Source organism: Telmatherina bonti (genome assembly GCF_933228915.1).
Source record: "Telmatherina bonti genome assembly, chromosome: 15".
Taxonomy (NCBI): Eukaryota; Metazoa; Chordata; class Actinopteri; order Atheriniformes; family Telmatherinidae; genus Telmatherina; species Telmatherina bonti.
The window spans coordinates 23,413,105-23,428,857 of record NC_136613.1 but is presented as its reverse complement, the minus strand read 5'-3'; the positions used below and the strand labels follow the sequence as shown (position 1 = coordinate 23,428,857).

At 36.4% G+C, this 15,753-nt stretch overlaps 1 protein-coding gene across 1 annotated transcript in view; it reads right to left on the bottom strand.

The window, feature by feature from the left end:
• Window positions 1-15,753, bottom strand: part of erbb4b (erb-b2 receptor tyrosine kinase 4b) — a gene marked incomplete at both ends in the record, with an annotated part of 341,095 nt that overhangs the window by 119,097 nt on the left and 206,245 nt on the right. The window contains 4 exons of the mRNA XM_079254462.1: window positions 696-837; window positions 2,180-2,298; window positions 7,264-7,329; window positions 10,739-10,870. Coding sequence (XP_079110588.1) covers window positions 696-837; window positions 2,180-2,298; window positions 7,264-7,329; window positions 10,739-10,870 — 459 coding nt within the window. The remainder of the gene's footprint in view (window positions 1-695; window positions 838-2,179; window positions 2,299-7,263; window positions 7,330-10,738; window positions 10,871-15,753) is intronic.

The following is a 15,753-nucleotide window of genomic DNA, read 5'->3' as shown; positions in this document are numbered from 1 at the left end:
GTAAAACAAAACAAATAAGAATAATAACCAATAATAAAAAAAAGAAAAAAAAAAACACACACAAACACAAATGCTCACATACGCAGGCATTTCTATTTAAAAAGCTCAGGCAATAACTGTTCTTATCTTTACTTTGATTATAACTAAATGTCATAGAAAGATGTGACCCAGTCTAACTCCGACCCCGACCCTGATACCAAGTCCATCCTTTAAACAGTTGTTTGTAGAGTGATGAAACTCTTCTTTTCATTTCAAAAGCTTATAAAACATGTTGGCCTCCACACTACAGGAATTAGAGAGAAAAAAAAAAGCATAATAATTCAGACATGTGTTGGCAATATGTGCCCTAGAAAATGATCTGCCTGCAGAGATTAAAGGGCTCTGAGAAGCTTAGGGAGCAAATAATTCAATTCCCCATGTATGAGATTATTGCTCTTCATAGCAATGTGTTGATTTGTTTGTGAAACAATACAACTAACTGCTAATGAGGCCTTAATCATTTTTTATAAACAACAAAAAGAAAATAAATACATAAATAACCTTTTTAAATTGTCTTAATAGAGAACTTTTATACCCAAAGGGCATATGATACGTTTCCATTGGCTTCCAGTTCATCTTCTGTCAACAGTCTCTTTAGTGACATAAAGTGTTGATTCAAGTCAGAAAGTGTGTGTATGTGAGTGTTTGGGACTTACGTGGACATTTCTTGACACAAAAAGCTCCATAGGTGTACTTTGCCCTTGGGTTGTGTTCCAGTTGGAAGGTGGTGGGGTTGTAGACAAATGGCTGGGGGCACTGGGTAACACATGCTCCACTGTCATTGAAGTTTGTGCAAGCCTGTAAACATACAAGTATTTCACTATTTTAAAGAACTTCTATTTAAATTCCACCCAAGCCAGAAACACAGAGTCTGATTTGTAACTGATACCAGTGTGTAATGGGGGGTTGGGGGGGATACAAAGTGGTGGGGAAACATTTCCAGGACCCTCTATGCATTGGGACTCACTCTTGTGTCTTCACATGATTTTTTAGTAAAGTCACATACAAAACACTAAACATATCCTTCAGAGTGCATTAATGTGATAATATGATAATATCCGAAAACATTTTCCCACCACTGCGTTTATAATGGAGTTCTTGAAAGAAATAGGTGAATGTGCACTCACAAACATCCATGACATATAACTAATCCTGCTTAAACATGACAAGATGGTGAAAATGTCACATTTACATTTACTACACCACATCTGAATATTAATGTTCCTGCCGCATGTTCAGAAGTAATATTACTAAATGATGCAGACATGGAATAACCAGAGGAACATATATTAGCCTTCAGTAGGCCTTTAGTTTGGACTGACCTGAACAGAAAAGGGAGTTATTTTTCCAAGCAAAATGTAAAATCTGTATCTAAAACTTAATTTCAGGCACATTTAATAGACATTTTCCATTTCATGATGTGTGGATGGGTATCTATATTTTCGTCTGACATAACTTTTATTGACATTTTAGCTCAGCAGCCAAATCATTAAAATGATGGAAATAAGATATAAAGTTTACATTTTCACAATGCAAAAGAAAAATGTGTCGTGCTTTCTTTTCTCCATTTACTTTACTAAAATTAGCCCCATATCCCTGCTTAGCATGGTCTGTAGTGAGCCTTGATTTTTATCTTTAACCCATTACACAGCCTATAAATTAGAAATTTATAGATATAATATGATCTCATTTTCATATTAATAATTGTGATAAGAACCAATTAAGACTTTGCGTTCCCAGTTAGACACTACTTCAAAGACTTCCTGAATTATCGGGCAGAGGACGTCGATTTGAGACAGTCTGAATTAGAGCTGAAGTAACTCATTTAACATGCAGAGAGGTGATTGTAAGTCTGATAACAGCACACAAGGAAAAGTCTGAATGAATGATTCTTATAAGGAAATCTGTATTTAACGTTGACATTCATGTTCCAAAAACAAAGAATTAAATGTTATTTATTAAGTATTTGCCATGCCATTTAATGGCAAAACAACAGCATGCTAGGAAAAAAATTTCTTTTTCTAACTATGCTGTGAAAACGAGGAGAGAAGAAGCAACAGTCAAAAACAATGAATGCAAACTGCATTAGCAGGTATACACAGACATACCAACGACATGTTCTTAAGGTATGTTCACTTACAAAGCAGTCTGTATCCTTTGGGCCATAGCAGCCCCCTGCACACTCACGATGGCAGCAGTCACTAACATAGGGGCCGAAGCAGCGGCCGTCACACTGCTCGGCACACACTGTCTTAGTTACTGTGAAGTAAAAAACAGAGAGGATAAAGAAAAGACAAACAGAATTTATCATAAAGCATGTAAACTGCATTTTAAAGTTAAAAGGAGTCTGACCTTTTAACTTTAAAATGACACACCATGACACACCATGGCAGATGTGTCATCTATGAACATTATTTAAAAAAAACCAAACAACTTAAATGTGAAATAAAAATCAAATTAAATCTACTGCAATCATGGAAAAATACATCAAGGTAAAACTTTTTCAGGAAAAGAAAAAGGTGAATGGTAAAAGACATCGAATTTCTCCAAGAATGTCAGTGGTGAATGTGGTTTGATTTGCCACCATCATGTACTGAAGGTAAAGCCCTTCTACTCAACTGAATTGGACAGAAATGACTTTTTCATAACTGAGATACAGGGCACACTGCTGAGACGGACAACCACAATGGCTTGGCATCTGCACAGGGATGTATAGGGGCATGTGTTGGGTTCGTGTGTGGCAAGCTGAGCAGAGGCTGAATCAGTCTGAGACCCATTAGCTGTCTTCAATCATGTTTTTATCTTCCTGTATGTGCTGCAGAGCTTCTCTCAAGCTAGATGTGAAAGAGATGTAGTGGTTGCTATCTGACTCAGTGCATTGCTGTCACAGTGGACATCTGTCCACTCCTTCCTCATTACGCCTTTTGCAGTCATATGGACAGCCTTATGTCAATATGCATCGCTTCTAAGCAGCCATATGTGGTGTTAGACATGTTGACGATAAAAACAGCTGATTACAGACACAACTTAAGCATCAGTTGTGAAATGCATATTAGAGAAAAGAAAAATGAAACTGCAGTGTTTTTTTTTTTGTTTGATTTTTTTTTTAACAGGAAAACGAAGGGTACACCAGCTCTTCCAGTGCTTCATCTCCTGTGTCCACATAAATGGATTGTGGATTGCCTTGTCACTCAACAGAAGGATTCTCATTCCAAGATATGCACCACTACTTGTTGCTTAAAATATTTCATGCACACAGATCAGTTGTCTGATGCAAATTTAGAAAGTTTATTATCAGTTAAACTTTGAAATGGCAGCCTGCCTTAAAAACTAGTCATGGACAATTTTCTGTTTCCTGAGAAAACCAGACTTCTCTGGTTTTTCTCATCATCCAAGTCCATCAAGTGTGTAACAGCATATAGTGGGAACCATTATAAACATAAAAATGACAAATTTGTAGCAGGATTTGTAGGTGTAAACACAAAAAGGAGTCATGACGGTAAAAATTTGTCACATAGTGCAACTGGGATTAAAAAAAGTGAACCATAATATACTATATCTAATATATAACATTATAAACCTAAAGCTTGGGGAGAGAAAATGCATTTAGTTGAGAGTGCATGCACATTCTTTTTTGACGTTGCTCTGTTGCTTTTTAAACATTGCTTTGATGAGATACTATCAGTGTGATAGATACAAGCTGTGGACAAGGTGCCAAACTAGCATGCAAGCTCACATGCACACTTCACCCCACACCTGATGTACCATCAGCAGCATTCCATTAATGGTGACTGGGCTAAAATGAAATGGCTTGCTTTATTCAAAAGACACTTTGTCAAATAAATGACCTTGCAAGAGAGAGATGCAATGCTGTTTATCAATTTGGCTTTAAAACTTCCACTTTAAGGAAAAAAAAAAAAAAAAAAAAAAAAAAAGGAAAACAGGCTGGTGACAACAAATGCAGAAGGAATCCATCTCATGAAATATGCCCGGAAGTTTCCATTTGAGCAGGCAGTGGACAGCAGCATCAGTCACAGGAGGTGCTGCCTCTCAGCAGCTCCCATTTACATGGCTGGGTTTTATTTATTTTACTTATGGTTTGAATAAGGCGCTCTTCAATAAAATTTTCTTTCAGCATTTTACATTTTACACACACACACACACACATCTATATATATATATATATATATATATATATATATATATATATATATATATATATATATGTATATATATAATTTTATTTAAATTGATTTTGGTGGATGACTAAATTAAACAACAACAACAACAACAATAATAATAATAATAATAATAATAATAATAATAATAATAATAATGTAAATAGGCTCTATTAATTTCTGGAAAAATACATTTAATTTAATTTCAATTCAAAACAGTACAAAACAACAAAAATCATCACTGACCAAGACTAAAAAAAAATTGGCTTCAGTTCAGATCCAACTTGTAAATAGTGTAGCCAATTCAGTTTAGACTTAGGCAATGTGTCATTGATTTAATATTAGTAGAGGAGTAATACACAAAATGTTGACACTGTGAAATACGTCTTTCATCCTATTCTATTATAATATTTTGAGTGAACTTACCTGTTAAGACAACTGAACAGCCAATTGGATTTACAATACAATACAATACAAGAATACTGTATTCATCCCCGAGGGGAAATTTAAAGAGTAGCTCAAAAGTAAAACTCAAAATGAAAGACAGTGTTGCCTAAAACAACTCAGGTAAGAGCTTCTTTACTGAAAGAGAAGATACTTAAGAGCACGTACTATCGCTGTAATACCTGTGGATGTCATATCAAGGTGTTGGGTTTATTCATTTCCCTGTATGAACTGTTATTTTACTGATTTAAAGACAGCTGGATAATTGTTTGTGAAAATATCACTGAAGGCATCAAAAACCTGTTTTATTCTTCAACAGTGTGAATGTTTAATCATAATTTCGACATGAATGTTAACAAATATCTATAAAACAGGTAAAGAACCAGCCTGAATCTTGACATGTACAAATGAAAGATGAGGCTGGAGAATAGAGTGATAACAGTTACCTAACAGTGAACTGACCAGGGCTTATCTGGACCTGGTCAGTGACAATTTGTTAACCTTCCCTGGTCAAACAGTTCATTCCTCATTATCTTAATGAAATCAGGACAGTAGAACAAATACAGCATGTCATGTTGGAAGATAAAGAGGTGAACGTGCGGGGATGGAAAAGGGGGAGAAAATTGATGAAGGATTTCAAATCAAGATTCAAAGCAGAGAGAAGAAGCAAAGCTGCATAAGTTTATTTTTCTAATTTACGCTTTGATAAATTACACACACATCATAAATAAACATACATACATACATACATACATACATACATATATATATATATATATATATATATATATGGAGAGAGAGAGAGAGAGGGAGAGAGAGAGATAACTAGTTATTGACTCCGTTTTTGCTTATCTGCTATATATTTAATGTCATTGTCATTTTTGAAAAGTTAATTTCTTTAATATGCAAGCATATGGGTGAAAAAAATGTTGTTTCATTACCGTTAAACATCCAGTTGACAGATGCAACTGATGACAGACCATAATATTTTAATTTGAGTAGTAACATCTGGTTTTAAGAAAATATTACATTCATATTCTTAATTTATAACAGAAGACTTTCAATATTTAGGGTTCGCCTTTAGTTTGACTAGTAGAGATTTAAAATAAGTTGACAACCAGATAAACAAAAGATTACTTGGTTTTTCATAAGTGTCAACCTGAATATATAAATACAGTGCAGATATGCTAATTATTCGTCCTCGTAGGGTACTTTCAGTTTATTTTATAAAATGGATAGGCATCATGGACAGCATAGTGGTACTTTACATCATGATGTTTACTTAGGTTACTTAAACAACAAAATCATCACAGTGTAAACTGGGAATTTGAAATCTCCAACATCAGTATCAGAGTGGTCAATATGGTGGTTGAAAATATTAGCAATGGGCTGCTAACCAGCAGCATGAAAAGATTTGTTTCTGAATAAAAGACCAGCCTCCCTTTTTGTTACAGTTCATCATCCACTTTTTTTTTAAATCTGCCACTCTAAGTTCCGAAAATCTCAACCCAGTGACACTGCAAATTGAAAAAGATGGGAGTGCTCTAACCAAATAGTTAAACTTTTATCATCTGACAGAAATGCTGTATTTCAAGTTGTCATTTAAACATGAGAGGAGTTGTGCTTCCCATAAAAAGAAAAAGATCTTGAAGATCTTTCAGAAGTTCAGCTATTGCTTTTCCAACCCACTCATACATATGCAGATTTTTTACTTCATAGAGCAAAACCTTATAGGCTAAATTATGTTGCATGCAGCTTTAGTTAATGGCCATGGCATAAATATAAAAATTGTTTTGAAATGAAGGAACTTGACAGTATAAGTATGCACGAAGGTGCTTAAAAATGAAGATCCTAGAGGATGAAAAACCTCAAGTTAGTAAACTTACTTGATTTTAAGGACAAATAAACATAAAAATATAAAACCTAACCAAGTATAAAGGTTTTGACTGCATAATAACAACATGTAGCAGGGTTCATACTCTAATGAACAGAGGAGTAACCAAAATATCTAACAATCAAACATAAAACTGTGCCAACACTGATAAAACATAATCTTTTTGTTCACTTCTTGTATTCAACACTTATCATCTCTGTTTTTGAAGCCAAATGGAGCCTTGGTTACATAACTGGACATTAATAAAAACAAATTAAAAAAAAAAACATAAACATGCTTCTGTATAAATATTTGCTGTACACTGCTTAACTACTTAAATTAAGATTTTATTAAAAACAAAAAGAAAAACCAAAAACAGGAAAATAAATGATAACGAGCTGATTGGATCATTTTGTTCAGTAGACAAAGAACCACACACAGTTACAATGAAAAGAGAATTGATTAAGTAGTTTAATACAAAGCATGCACAGCAGTTCAAGGTAAGAGGAGGAAAACATACTCACAAATAAATAACAGTGAGAAATAAATGAATTAAAAAAAAAAAAGAAAAACACAAAAACTAAAGCTTGCTGGTGAATGAATGAATCTGTCCTCAAAATGCATGTCAGTCACTCTCACCCTCTCAGACTACATGAGGGAATGAGACAAGCCACACTCCTCAACAGGGTCTTGCAGTGTGTCTTCATCAAATAATAGTGAAGTACTTACAGCTTTGACACTGGTCCTCCTTAGGGCCCCAGCAGCGGCCATTACAGGACCGATGGCATTTTTGACCTGCACACAAGTTCAAGGAAAGGGGTGATTGGCATTTCAAAAGTCAACATCACAAAATGTCATTGGTAAAAAAAAAATAAAAAAAAATGTCTGAATCATAGTCCAGACACCCTGACCTGGACCACTTTAAAGCACTCAAGTTGAGGCTGAACCAAAGCAAAGAATGAGGAAAAATGCAGCTGGTAGGTTTGTTTTAAAAACACATCTTAAGTATGTTTATGCTTAATTATTTAGTTGAATATGTTGCTCTCCCTCGTATTTGATGATTCGGAAGTGTAGTTTGAGATCAATGAGCGCTTATTAATTATTGTAAATAAACACTGACAACAGAAATTCGGCAACTGGTGAAAAGTTAATTACATGATTTCTTTGTATTTTCAAATTTCTGTAATTTAAAGCTTTGAATTTTAGAGTAAATTGAAATAAGAAAAAATAGATTTTTTTTCTCCTACGTCAAATAAAAGCTCTATTTTTCAGATCTTATGTTAATGCAGGCGAGATGATGAAAGGCTGCATGTCTCCCGAGTTTCGTGTGCCCTTCTTCTGATGAAACCTCATTTACTTTGGTATAGCTTGTTTTGTGAAACTAAGGCCAATTCTTTTTGGTACTACACCTTAAATCAGTTCAATGAGACACAGGCACACATCAGTTGGAGATAAGAGTTGTAAAGACGTGGGTAAGCAATGTCACACAGACTGCCTTTCTGGGTGTTTTGGAAGACTTAATTCAGTGTTCAGTAATTGAGTGGAGAAAGTAAGTCTGGATAAGAGCAAAACCGCTGTCCTCTAGCCATTAGCCTCTCCAGATGAGGGCTATTAGCATTAGACTGACTCCACTGCCTGACACAAGCCCCACCATGTTCTGCCCTTCTCTTCTTCCTCATTTGTAAGCCTTATTATCCCACATTTCATCTCTTCTGTCATCAGCCCATCGCTCAATAATTCATCCCTCCTCTGTGTTCCACATTTTGTCATTTCTCAGTCTTTGTCCAGATTGTTCCCTTCCAACTGGGACTTCCATAGTGCTGGAAACAGAAGATGACAGCCTTTACAGTAGAAAAAGCAGCATACTAAACAGGGGGTAATATTACAAATGTCAGCCAGCCTTAAGTAGTTGTCTGACAGTGTGAAAACTTGCAGAACCTCTCCTGCACTTCGTTACATCTCTGATCTCTGAGCGGGGTGCTCTCTGAAGTCAAGTCAAAGAGTTTTCTTTCAATTTCCAAGGTCTTGACTATTTCTGCTTCGAAATTCCCATTGACCCAGAATAAACATATCAAACCTCCTTTTCCTTTTCACCATAACAGCTTTTCTTTAGAAAACAGTCCCTGGAGGTTGAAATATCCAGACTACTGCCGTATCAGTGCAGGTGTGAGGTAAAAGCTTGTCAAGGAAGCTGGATGAAGGATCCGAAGCGATGAGATTTTTCCAAAGGTTATAAAGACAACAATTGTGGCACAAACAAGTCACACATATTATAAATACAATGTGTGTGTGTGACACTAAAGAATGATATATTAACTGATAATGTTGTCAGCTGTGGATTACAAGTTTGGAGACCCCTGATCTTTTGGTGGGGGTAGAGGACTTGCACAGGAGCCAGGGTCGATGGGAGGCTAACAGGGCTGCAGGGAGGAAGGTGATTGAGCAGAATATCAATGCCATTTGTTGTTAATATGCATCTGAAGCCTCCAGCAAGTGCTGTGAGTAGATATCCAAGGACATATGCTGTCTTTTGATTTTGTTTCATAGCTGGAATGCATTTTATTATCTGATTTGGACATGATAAAATAAAATAAAAAAAAAAAAAAAAAAACTTGAACAAAATTAATACACAGATTTAAATGTCAAGCAGCTTGCGAACTCAACTGATAATGAAAGGAAACGAGTGTGTTAAGAGATTTAGTCAGTGAATGCACAGAAATGAGTCAGAGGAGGTGAATAAATTTATTCATACTTCAGTGACAACCAGATCAACGATCGGTCCCTATACCCCATGACAGATTAAGTATGTTTATTTCACCCTAATAAATCTCGTCGTAACTCCATGTGTTCATTAACATGTCTTCCATCTGGCTGGAGAGAGGCAATAAAGTGATTTGAACAGGGAGTCTTTGTGAATTGTTATGGTAAGTAGAGCGACAGAATGGGGTCAAGGGGCCATGCTTTGATGACCGTGGCTTACTGCCTACATACAGCCACTTATCAGATGGGAATAGAAGAGGTTAAGATGTTGCATCTCCTTGGCATAGTTTCTCTTTTCTCAAGTCAGAGCTATAGTCACTGTGAAAGGCCTCTGCAGCGACTCATGTAAGGACCATAGAAATAAATCATGTTTTTTAACCTGCACCATAACTATACTTTATGGCAAATTAACCCTGACATGGAGAAGTGGAAATGGTGAAAATAGGTGAACTAAACAAACAAAACAAAACAGAATGAATCTTAAAAAAATAAAAAAAAGCTAGAGAGGAGGTAATTTGGAGATAATTTTTATTTTTTTGGAACAAGAACGATTCATGCTCTTGTGTAGGTTACCAAACCCTGTTAAAGGGAATGCAAAGTAAGTCAAAGATATATGTTCTTCTGCATCTCTCACATGTATGACTATATACATGCCACATACTCATCCATAAAAAGTAGCTCTAAGTCCATCATGCATAGTCATTTGCTTTCTGTTCAGTTATTTATTTAGAAGTTGGTCAGTTTAATCCAACCTTTTTCACTGCTACATAATTGTCTGATGTTCACCTGGAGAACTGATTAAGAGTGTGACTTATACCTATCCTTTTGACCACCTTCAGAAACATGGCCCTCCCCTTCATTGAGAAATGTCTTAGTTTAGCATTAGCATTGTGCTTTTTCTTTGCTTTTACCTTACCTGTCATGTTGATTTAATTGGTAAAGAGACTAAAGTTTTCTATAAATGACTGCTTTGCTTTATAAAATATAAATCTTTTCATTCTAAAAAAATCTTTGGTTGATGCAGGTGTGTTTGTGTATAATATATTGGAATGTAACAGATTGGAAACCAGTGAGAAAACCGTGAGCTGGACCCCGACAGACCCGACTGCCTCTGAGCTCTGCTTGAGGTTCTCTGTTTAAAGCTATGTTAGCTGCGAGTAACATAATCTATCTGCTGTCTCAAACTGAATTCCATCTCTAGTTATGTTACGCTGGTGTTTTTCAACACTATCCAGACTCCATTAGTGCTGAAAAAGTGCAGTTTATAACTAATGCCGTACCTTATTAAGTCCCAACGTAACAGCACAAAATGCATTGCATCAAACATGCAACGTCCAGGTGTGTATTGAATGAAAGTGTTAGTGTTAGGTGGTCGTTTCTGGCAATGATTAACCCTCACAATACAAAATCAAGTCACGATCTGTGTATTTGTTGGGTTACTTACAGGTGACACTACTGTTAGTTGGCACCACTACAGGATGGACGCGCGGATTCTTGACAATGTCCTGCCAGTGGATTGTGTCAGCATGGCAGAGGAACTTGTTCTGGTCAACATACACACCTCCGCTAAGGATCTCTGTAGAAATGAGGAAAAGGACACAGTCAAGACAAATATATACAGTAGTTTCTTGGTGTCACCTGGTTAGATGCTCAAATTCTATACCTACATTACCATGGGTGGATTAGAAGCTGAGCAGCACACCGTGAGGGTCAGCAGCAATCGATGTATGAATTTATAAAGCAATTATACACATCACTTATAATATATTTTTAACTGAGAATATCAACTTGGATGGGGGGGGGGGGGGGGGGCTGCATGGTTTTGGCAAGTTATTTATTTTAAATCACAGAATCTGAAGATAGTCATGTAGCAGTGGAGACAAACCGTGTCATGATGCTGTTATTACAAGCACTTCACTTTTCCCAATCTGTTGTTTTAATCATCCCTCTTTTCCAATCCTGTCAGCAGACAGAATCAATCATCCCACACTGCCACTAGAATACTAAATCCATCTGGGATTTAAGCCCAGTAGATCTAATAAGTTTGTAATTTTATATTTCATCAAGTATCCCACCGCCAAACCAGTGATCGTCAGGCTTGGAGGGACGATTGATTATTTTGCCACACTGATTGGATGTAGCGGGTGGTATAGATTATTGTTTCGCAGGAATTTAGAGAATGCTTCATCCTGATTTTATGTGAGGAGGAAAGAGGCAAAAAGAAAAAAAGAAACAAAAAAAAAAAAAAACGGTAGACAAATGGGGATTGAAGAAAGCCACAAGGAGATTAAAAAAAAAAAAAAAGACAAAGTAAAGCCCAGTAGCAGATTTGCATTATTTACGGAGCTTGCGTGTTCTCTATCTCCATACAAACAGATTACTGACACAGGGCTGAAACCGATGAGACACATAATCATACATGAGGCACCCTGCCAGCCCCGCACAGAACCGGCCAAACACAATATCATCCCACAAAGCCTCCATTAAATGATACTTCTTGGATAATAGGTTGTGCTGGTATACCTACACTGGCCTCCATCCTGCCCCCCCCCCCAACAACTCCAGTTTTCGCTCTCCATCTTTCTGCATGTGCGGTGGGGTTAGGGAGAGAAATTAATCCTGCTTCTAACCACAGGAGGGATATCGCTTGTCTAAGAGGGGGCCATGTCTCAAAATCAAATTGTTTTCACAATAGGATGCTGCCGGCAAAGTAGGGCAATGGACAAACCAACAGACAAAGCAAAGTAGTTATTATGACAAAAATACCAGCAGGACTTCTCAATCTTGCTCCACTACACCTACTGTACATCCTCCAAGAATTACCATCATTTCTCCAGACTGGTTGCTTTCTAATTGGTTCCACAATATATTGCATTTTGTTGGAAACATATCCACATGTGATAAGGAGGAATGAACGCATTGCAATGAAGACAGAAAGACAGAAACAGATATATAGATAATGGAAATTACATACTTTGTGATGAATATACACTTACAGATGTATATATTTAAATATTTCAGGATAATCTAGAATTTTTCGGAAAAAGAAATGTGTAGTATGTCTGAAGTTTGTGGTTATGTGGCTTTTCACACATTAACGTTTTCATGGGTGTATCATTGTGTAAGTATTACAAAAATAGACATGTGTGGTGTCCACAGAAAGTCCAGACTCTTAGCTAAAAGCTCATAAACTCATTACCATAACCCCCTAATTCATGAAAACACAGTTTCTGATTTGTGAAACCTTTATTCCATTTGTGATATTTCAGTCTAGGTTTGAAGAGTAAGTTAAGTGTTGTAGTTTTTTGTCAGGACCTAGTCCAATACGGTCCAGATGCCAAAAACATGATAAAATGAGCCTAATTTACATTTTCAACATACAAATTAGGCTTATTTTATGATATATTTGGCATAAAGGTGTAAATTGTCCTAAGTTGGCTCCACAAAAAGAGGCAAAACATTCTACTCTATTCTATTTTACAGTTCTTAAGCAGATGCTTTTATCCAAAGCAACTTACATATAAGAGTGAGAAGAAGAAGCACAACTATCAGACAAGATTTGTAAAAGACACAGAATCAGGAACTGAACCCATGGACATCTACACCTTAGCCCTTTTATTCAACCTTGGACTAAAAAATGTTAGTTTGTACGACAAGATGATGTCACCACTGTGCCACTTCATGGTGTTTGAGTTCCTCAATTTGTGTGTAAAGCTGCCTTTTGTTAATTTGTTTTGGGATTTGTAAAAGCGTTCTGCAAATTGTAGATTGTCTCGGCTCTTTTACAAGTGTTTCCTGAAATGTAAATTTGTTTCCTCAAATAGAAATTTGTTTTCTTAACTTTTTTTTTTTTTCAAAAATGAATATGTCAGGGTATGGTGGAGGTCAGGACCCAAATGCAGTAATCAATCCAGGACTGTTGAATGAAGACTTTTCTCAGAAACCAGAACTAAACTGAAGAGAAGCAAACACAATGAACCAGTGAACTGAAGTGAAACAAAGGGCTACAAATACCTGGAAACCAAAAAGGAAACAGGTGTAGTAAATAAAACCTAAGAAGACCAGGTGAGAACTATGAACAGAAACAACAAGCCTACACAGGAAACTGAACAGGAAACTACAAAATAAAACAGGAACCTGGAACACAAAGAACTTCACACGATAGCAGTAAATTTGTTTCCTAAAAATGTATCTTGAAATATATTTTTTTAAATGAATATTAGTTTCCTGAAATGTGAATTTTTTTTCTTTTTTTTTTTTTATTGGAAATTTAAACTGTTTTTAAATTTATTTTTTTTTAATTGTAATTGTGTTTTCAAATTTTGAAATGTGTTTTTTTAAATTTAAATTTGTTTAGCACTTCCCAACCACCATAGTCTCACACTCAAGTTGCATTACATTTCAACATGAACAAATCAAATCATTTACAGGCAGAAGAACAAAAGTACAAAATCCTTAATAATGCTGAATTCGCTCCTTGCTAACACCTCACCAATGACTGAAATGGGAAACTGAATTTCCCATTAAGATATGAATAAGTAACAAACAGGCCTAATATGAAGTCAACAATATCATGCAAAACCCATCTTGGCCTTGATTCCAATGAAAGTAAATGTTTGGTTTCCATGTTTTTTGGGTATGTTGCTGATGACCAGAGGGATAGCAGTGAATAAACCGTTTTGTTGATAGTTTTGTTGGTAGAGAAAACATCTTAATTAGTCTGTTCAACTTGCTTTAGCAGAGCTAATTTTTCTGAATTACCACTTCCCTTCCTGCCTTTTCCCTACAGCTCTTAGTATCTCTGGATAACTAAATGGCTTCAAAAGCCATGGCAATCTTTAATATCAGGCTGCATGACCATTTGAGAAAAACAATCTGAAATTCAGGGAGGCAGAACAAATGTATGCAGGCAATTATTTTGATGGTAGGTGCTTGGTGTGATATTTTTTCCCTACTTTATTACTGTGTGGGGATGAGTTTGATTAAAAATGGGAGGCCAATAGTAAACCAATGATCAGAGGAAAAAAACATATTAATGACTATGTGTGAGTGAATTAATATGTACTGTGTGGACTCTTGAATGAAGAAATACGTAGGAAATAATAGATGGTTGATTTGCTCTGGTGGTGGAGGATCGCCTTGTTGCTTATCCCTAAATGAGGTTGATTGCTCTGCATAGCTCTGTGATGAAGGTTCATCAACACGAACAAGAAAATACATCTATCTCAGAGGTGATGGCTCTGTTCAGCGATCAGTCACATCAGTGAATGTCCAGAGAAATGAATGTGAAAGGTAAGAGTTGGAGAACAGACCATGTACCTTAGGCAAACATGCCTCTGAAAGCAGCAGCTGCTGTAAGGTTTACACATCATCTTAACTTTAGTTCTATTATTATATACTTTCAGAAGGATGAACAAAGCTATACTGGCCTAAAACAAACTGCTAACCTCTTAACTTTTTTTTCCATCTTGAAAGTCAGCAAACAGTTATTTTGTTCCATATAAAGAGCATGTACTCACTAACAAGGCAGCTTTTGACAGGTTGATCTGATTAAGCAAAATTGCGATTGTGCTTACGATGATGATCCAGTGTTTTCTTTCATTTTATGTTCCATTTTTATGAGGTTCCCATTTTAATATGAAAGGTTCCTACAGAGGACTTTCCAGATGGTTCTGTGTAGAAAACCATATGGCACATGAGGTTAAGATATCTTAGAGTAAGGAAGTTGTAAGAGTAAAGACAGTAAGGCAGACAGTAAGAAAGATAGAGAAGCAGCAGGAGATTCAGAAAGGAGGGATTTTTTCTTTTCTTTAGTACTGGATCTGGGGATTTTTCTTCCCTGGGTTTCTTTTGCACTGTCTCATTGACTAACTTGGTTCTGGATCAGTGCAGCTGGGGGCTCAATAGAGAGAAACTTGGGAAACTGCAGGAAGATGAGGATGCATTCTGGGTCAAAGCAGCTAAACGCTCAGGCACAGGTCCTGCTGGACATCACAGCAGCAGTGGAGAGCTGAAGCTGTTGCCAAGGTGCTCTCCACTCAGAACAGCGGAAATGCCAAAATACGAGATGGTTACACACACACGCAGGAAACACACTCACTGGTGGAAAGAATCATATTCAAAAACATATTCACCCATACGTATGCACCTCATGCTTGCCAGTAATGAGGACCTCATTACTATACACGCCTTGAGCATCAATTAAATTACCAGTTTGCTTTATCGGTAGGCATGTAACCAGAAGGCCGCTAATTTGAATCCGAACCCAACAGCTGAGGAAAAGCAGGAGGAGAATGTCAGTACAACTCAGCTGTCCCTCTGCAATTCATATTACGAATAGCCTGAGAAACAAAATCAATAAAAATGTTTCAGTTCTATATTTTATTACCAAACACTGAAAAAAGGTGGCCAGCTCTAATGGAAGTGTTAAACAAAAAGCAGGTTGTTGCTGAAAAACAG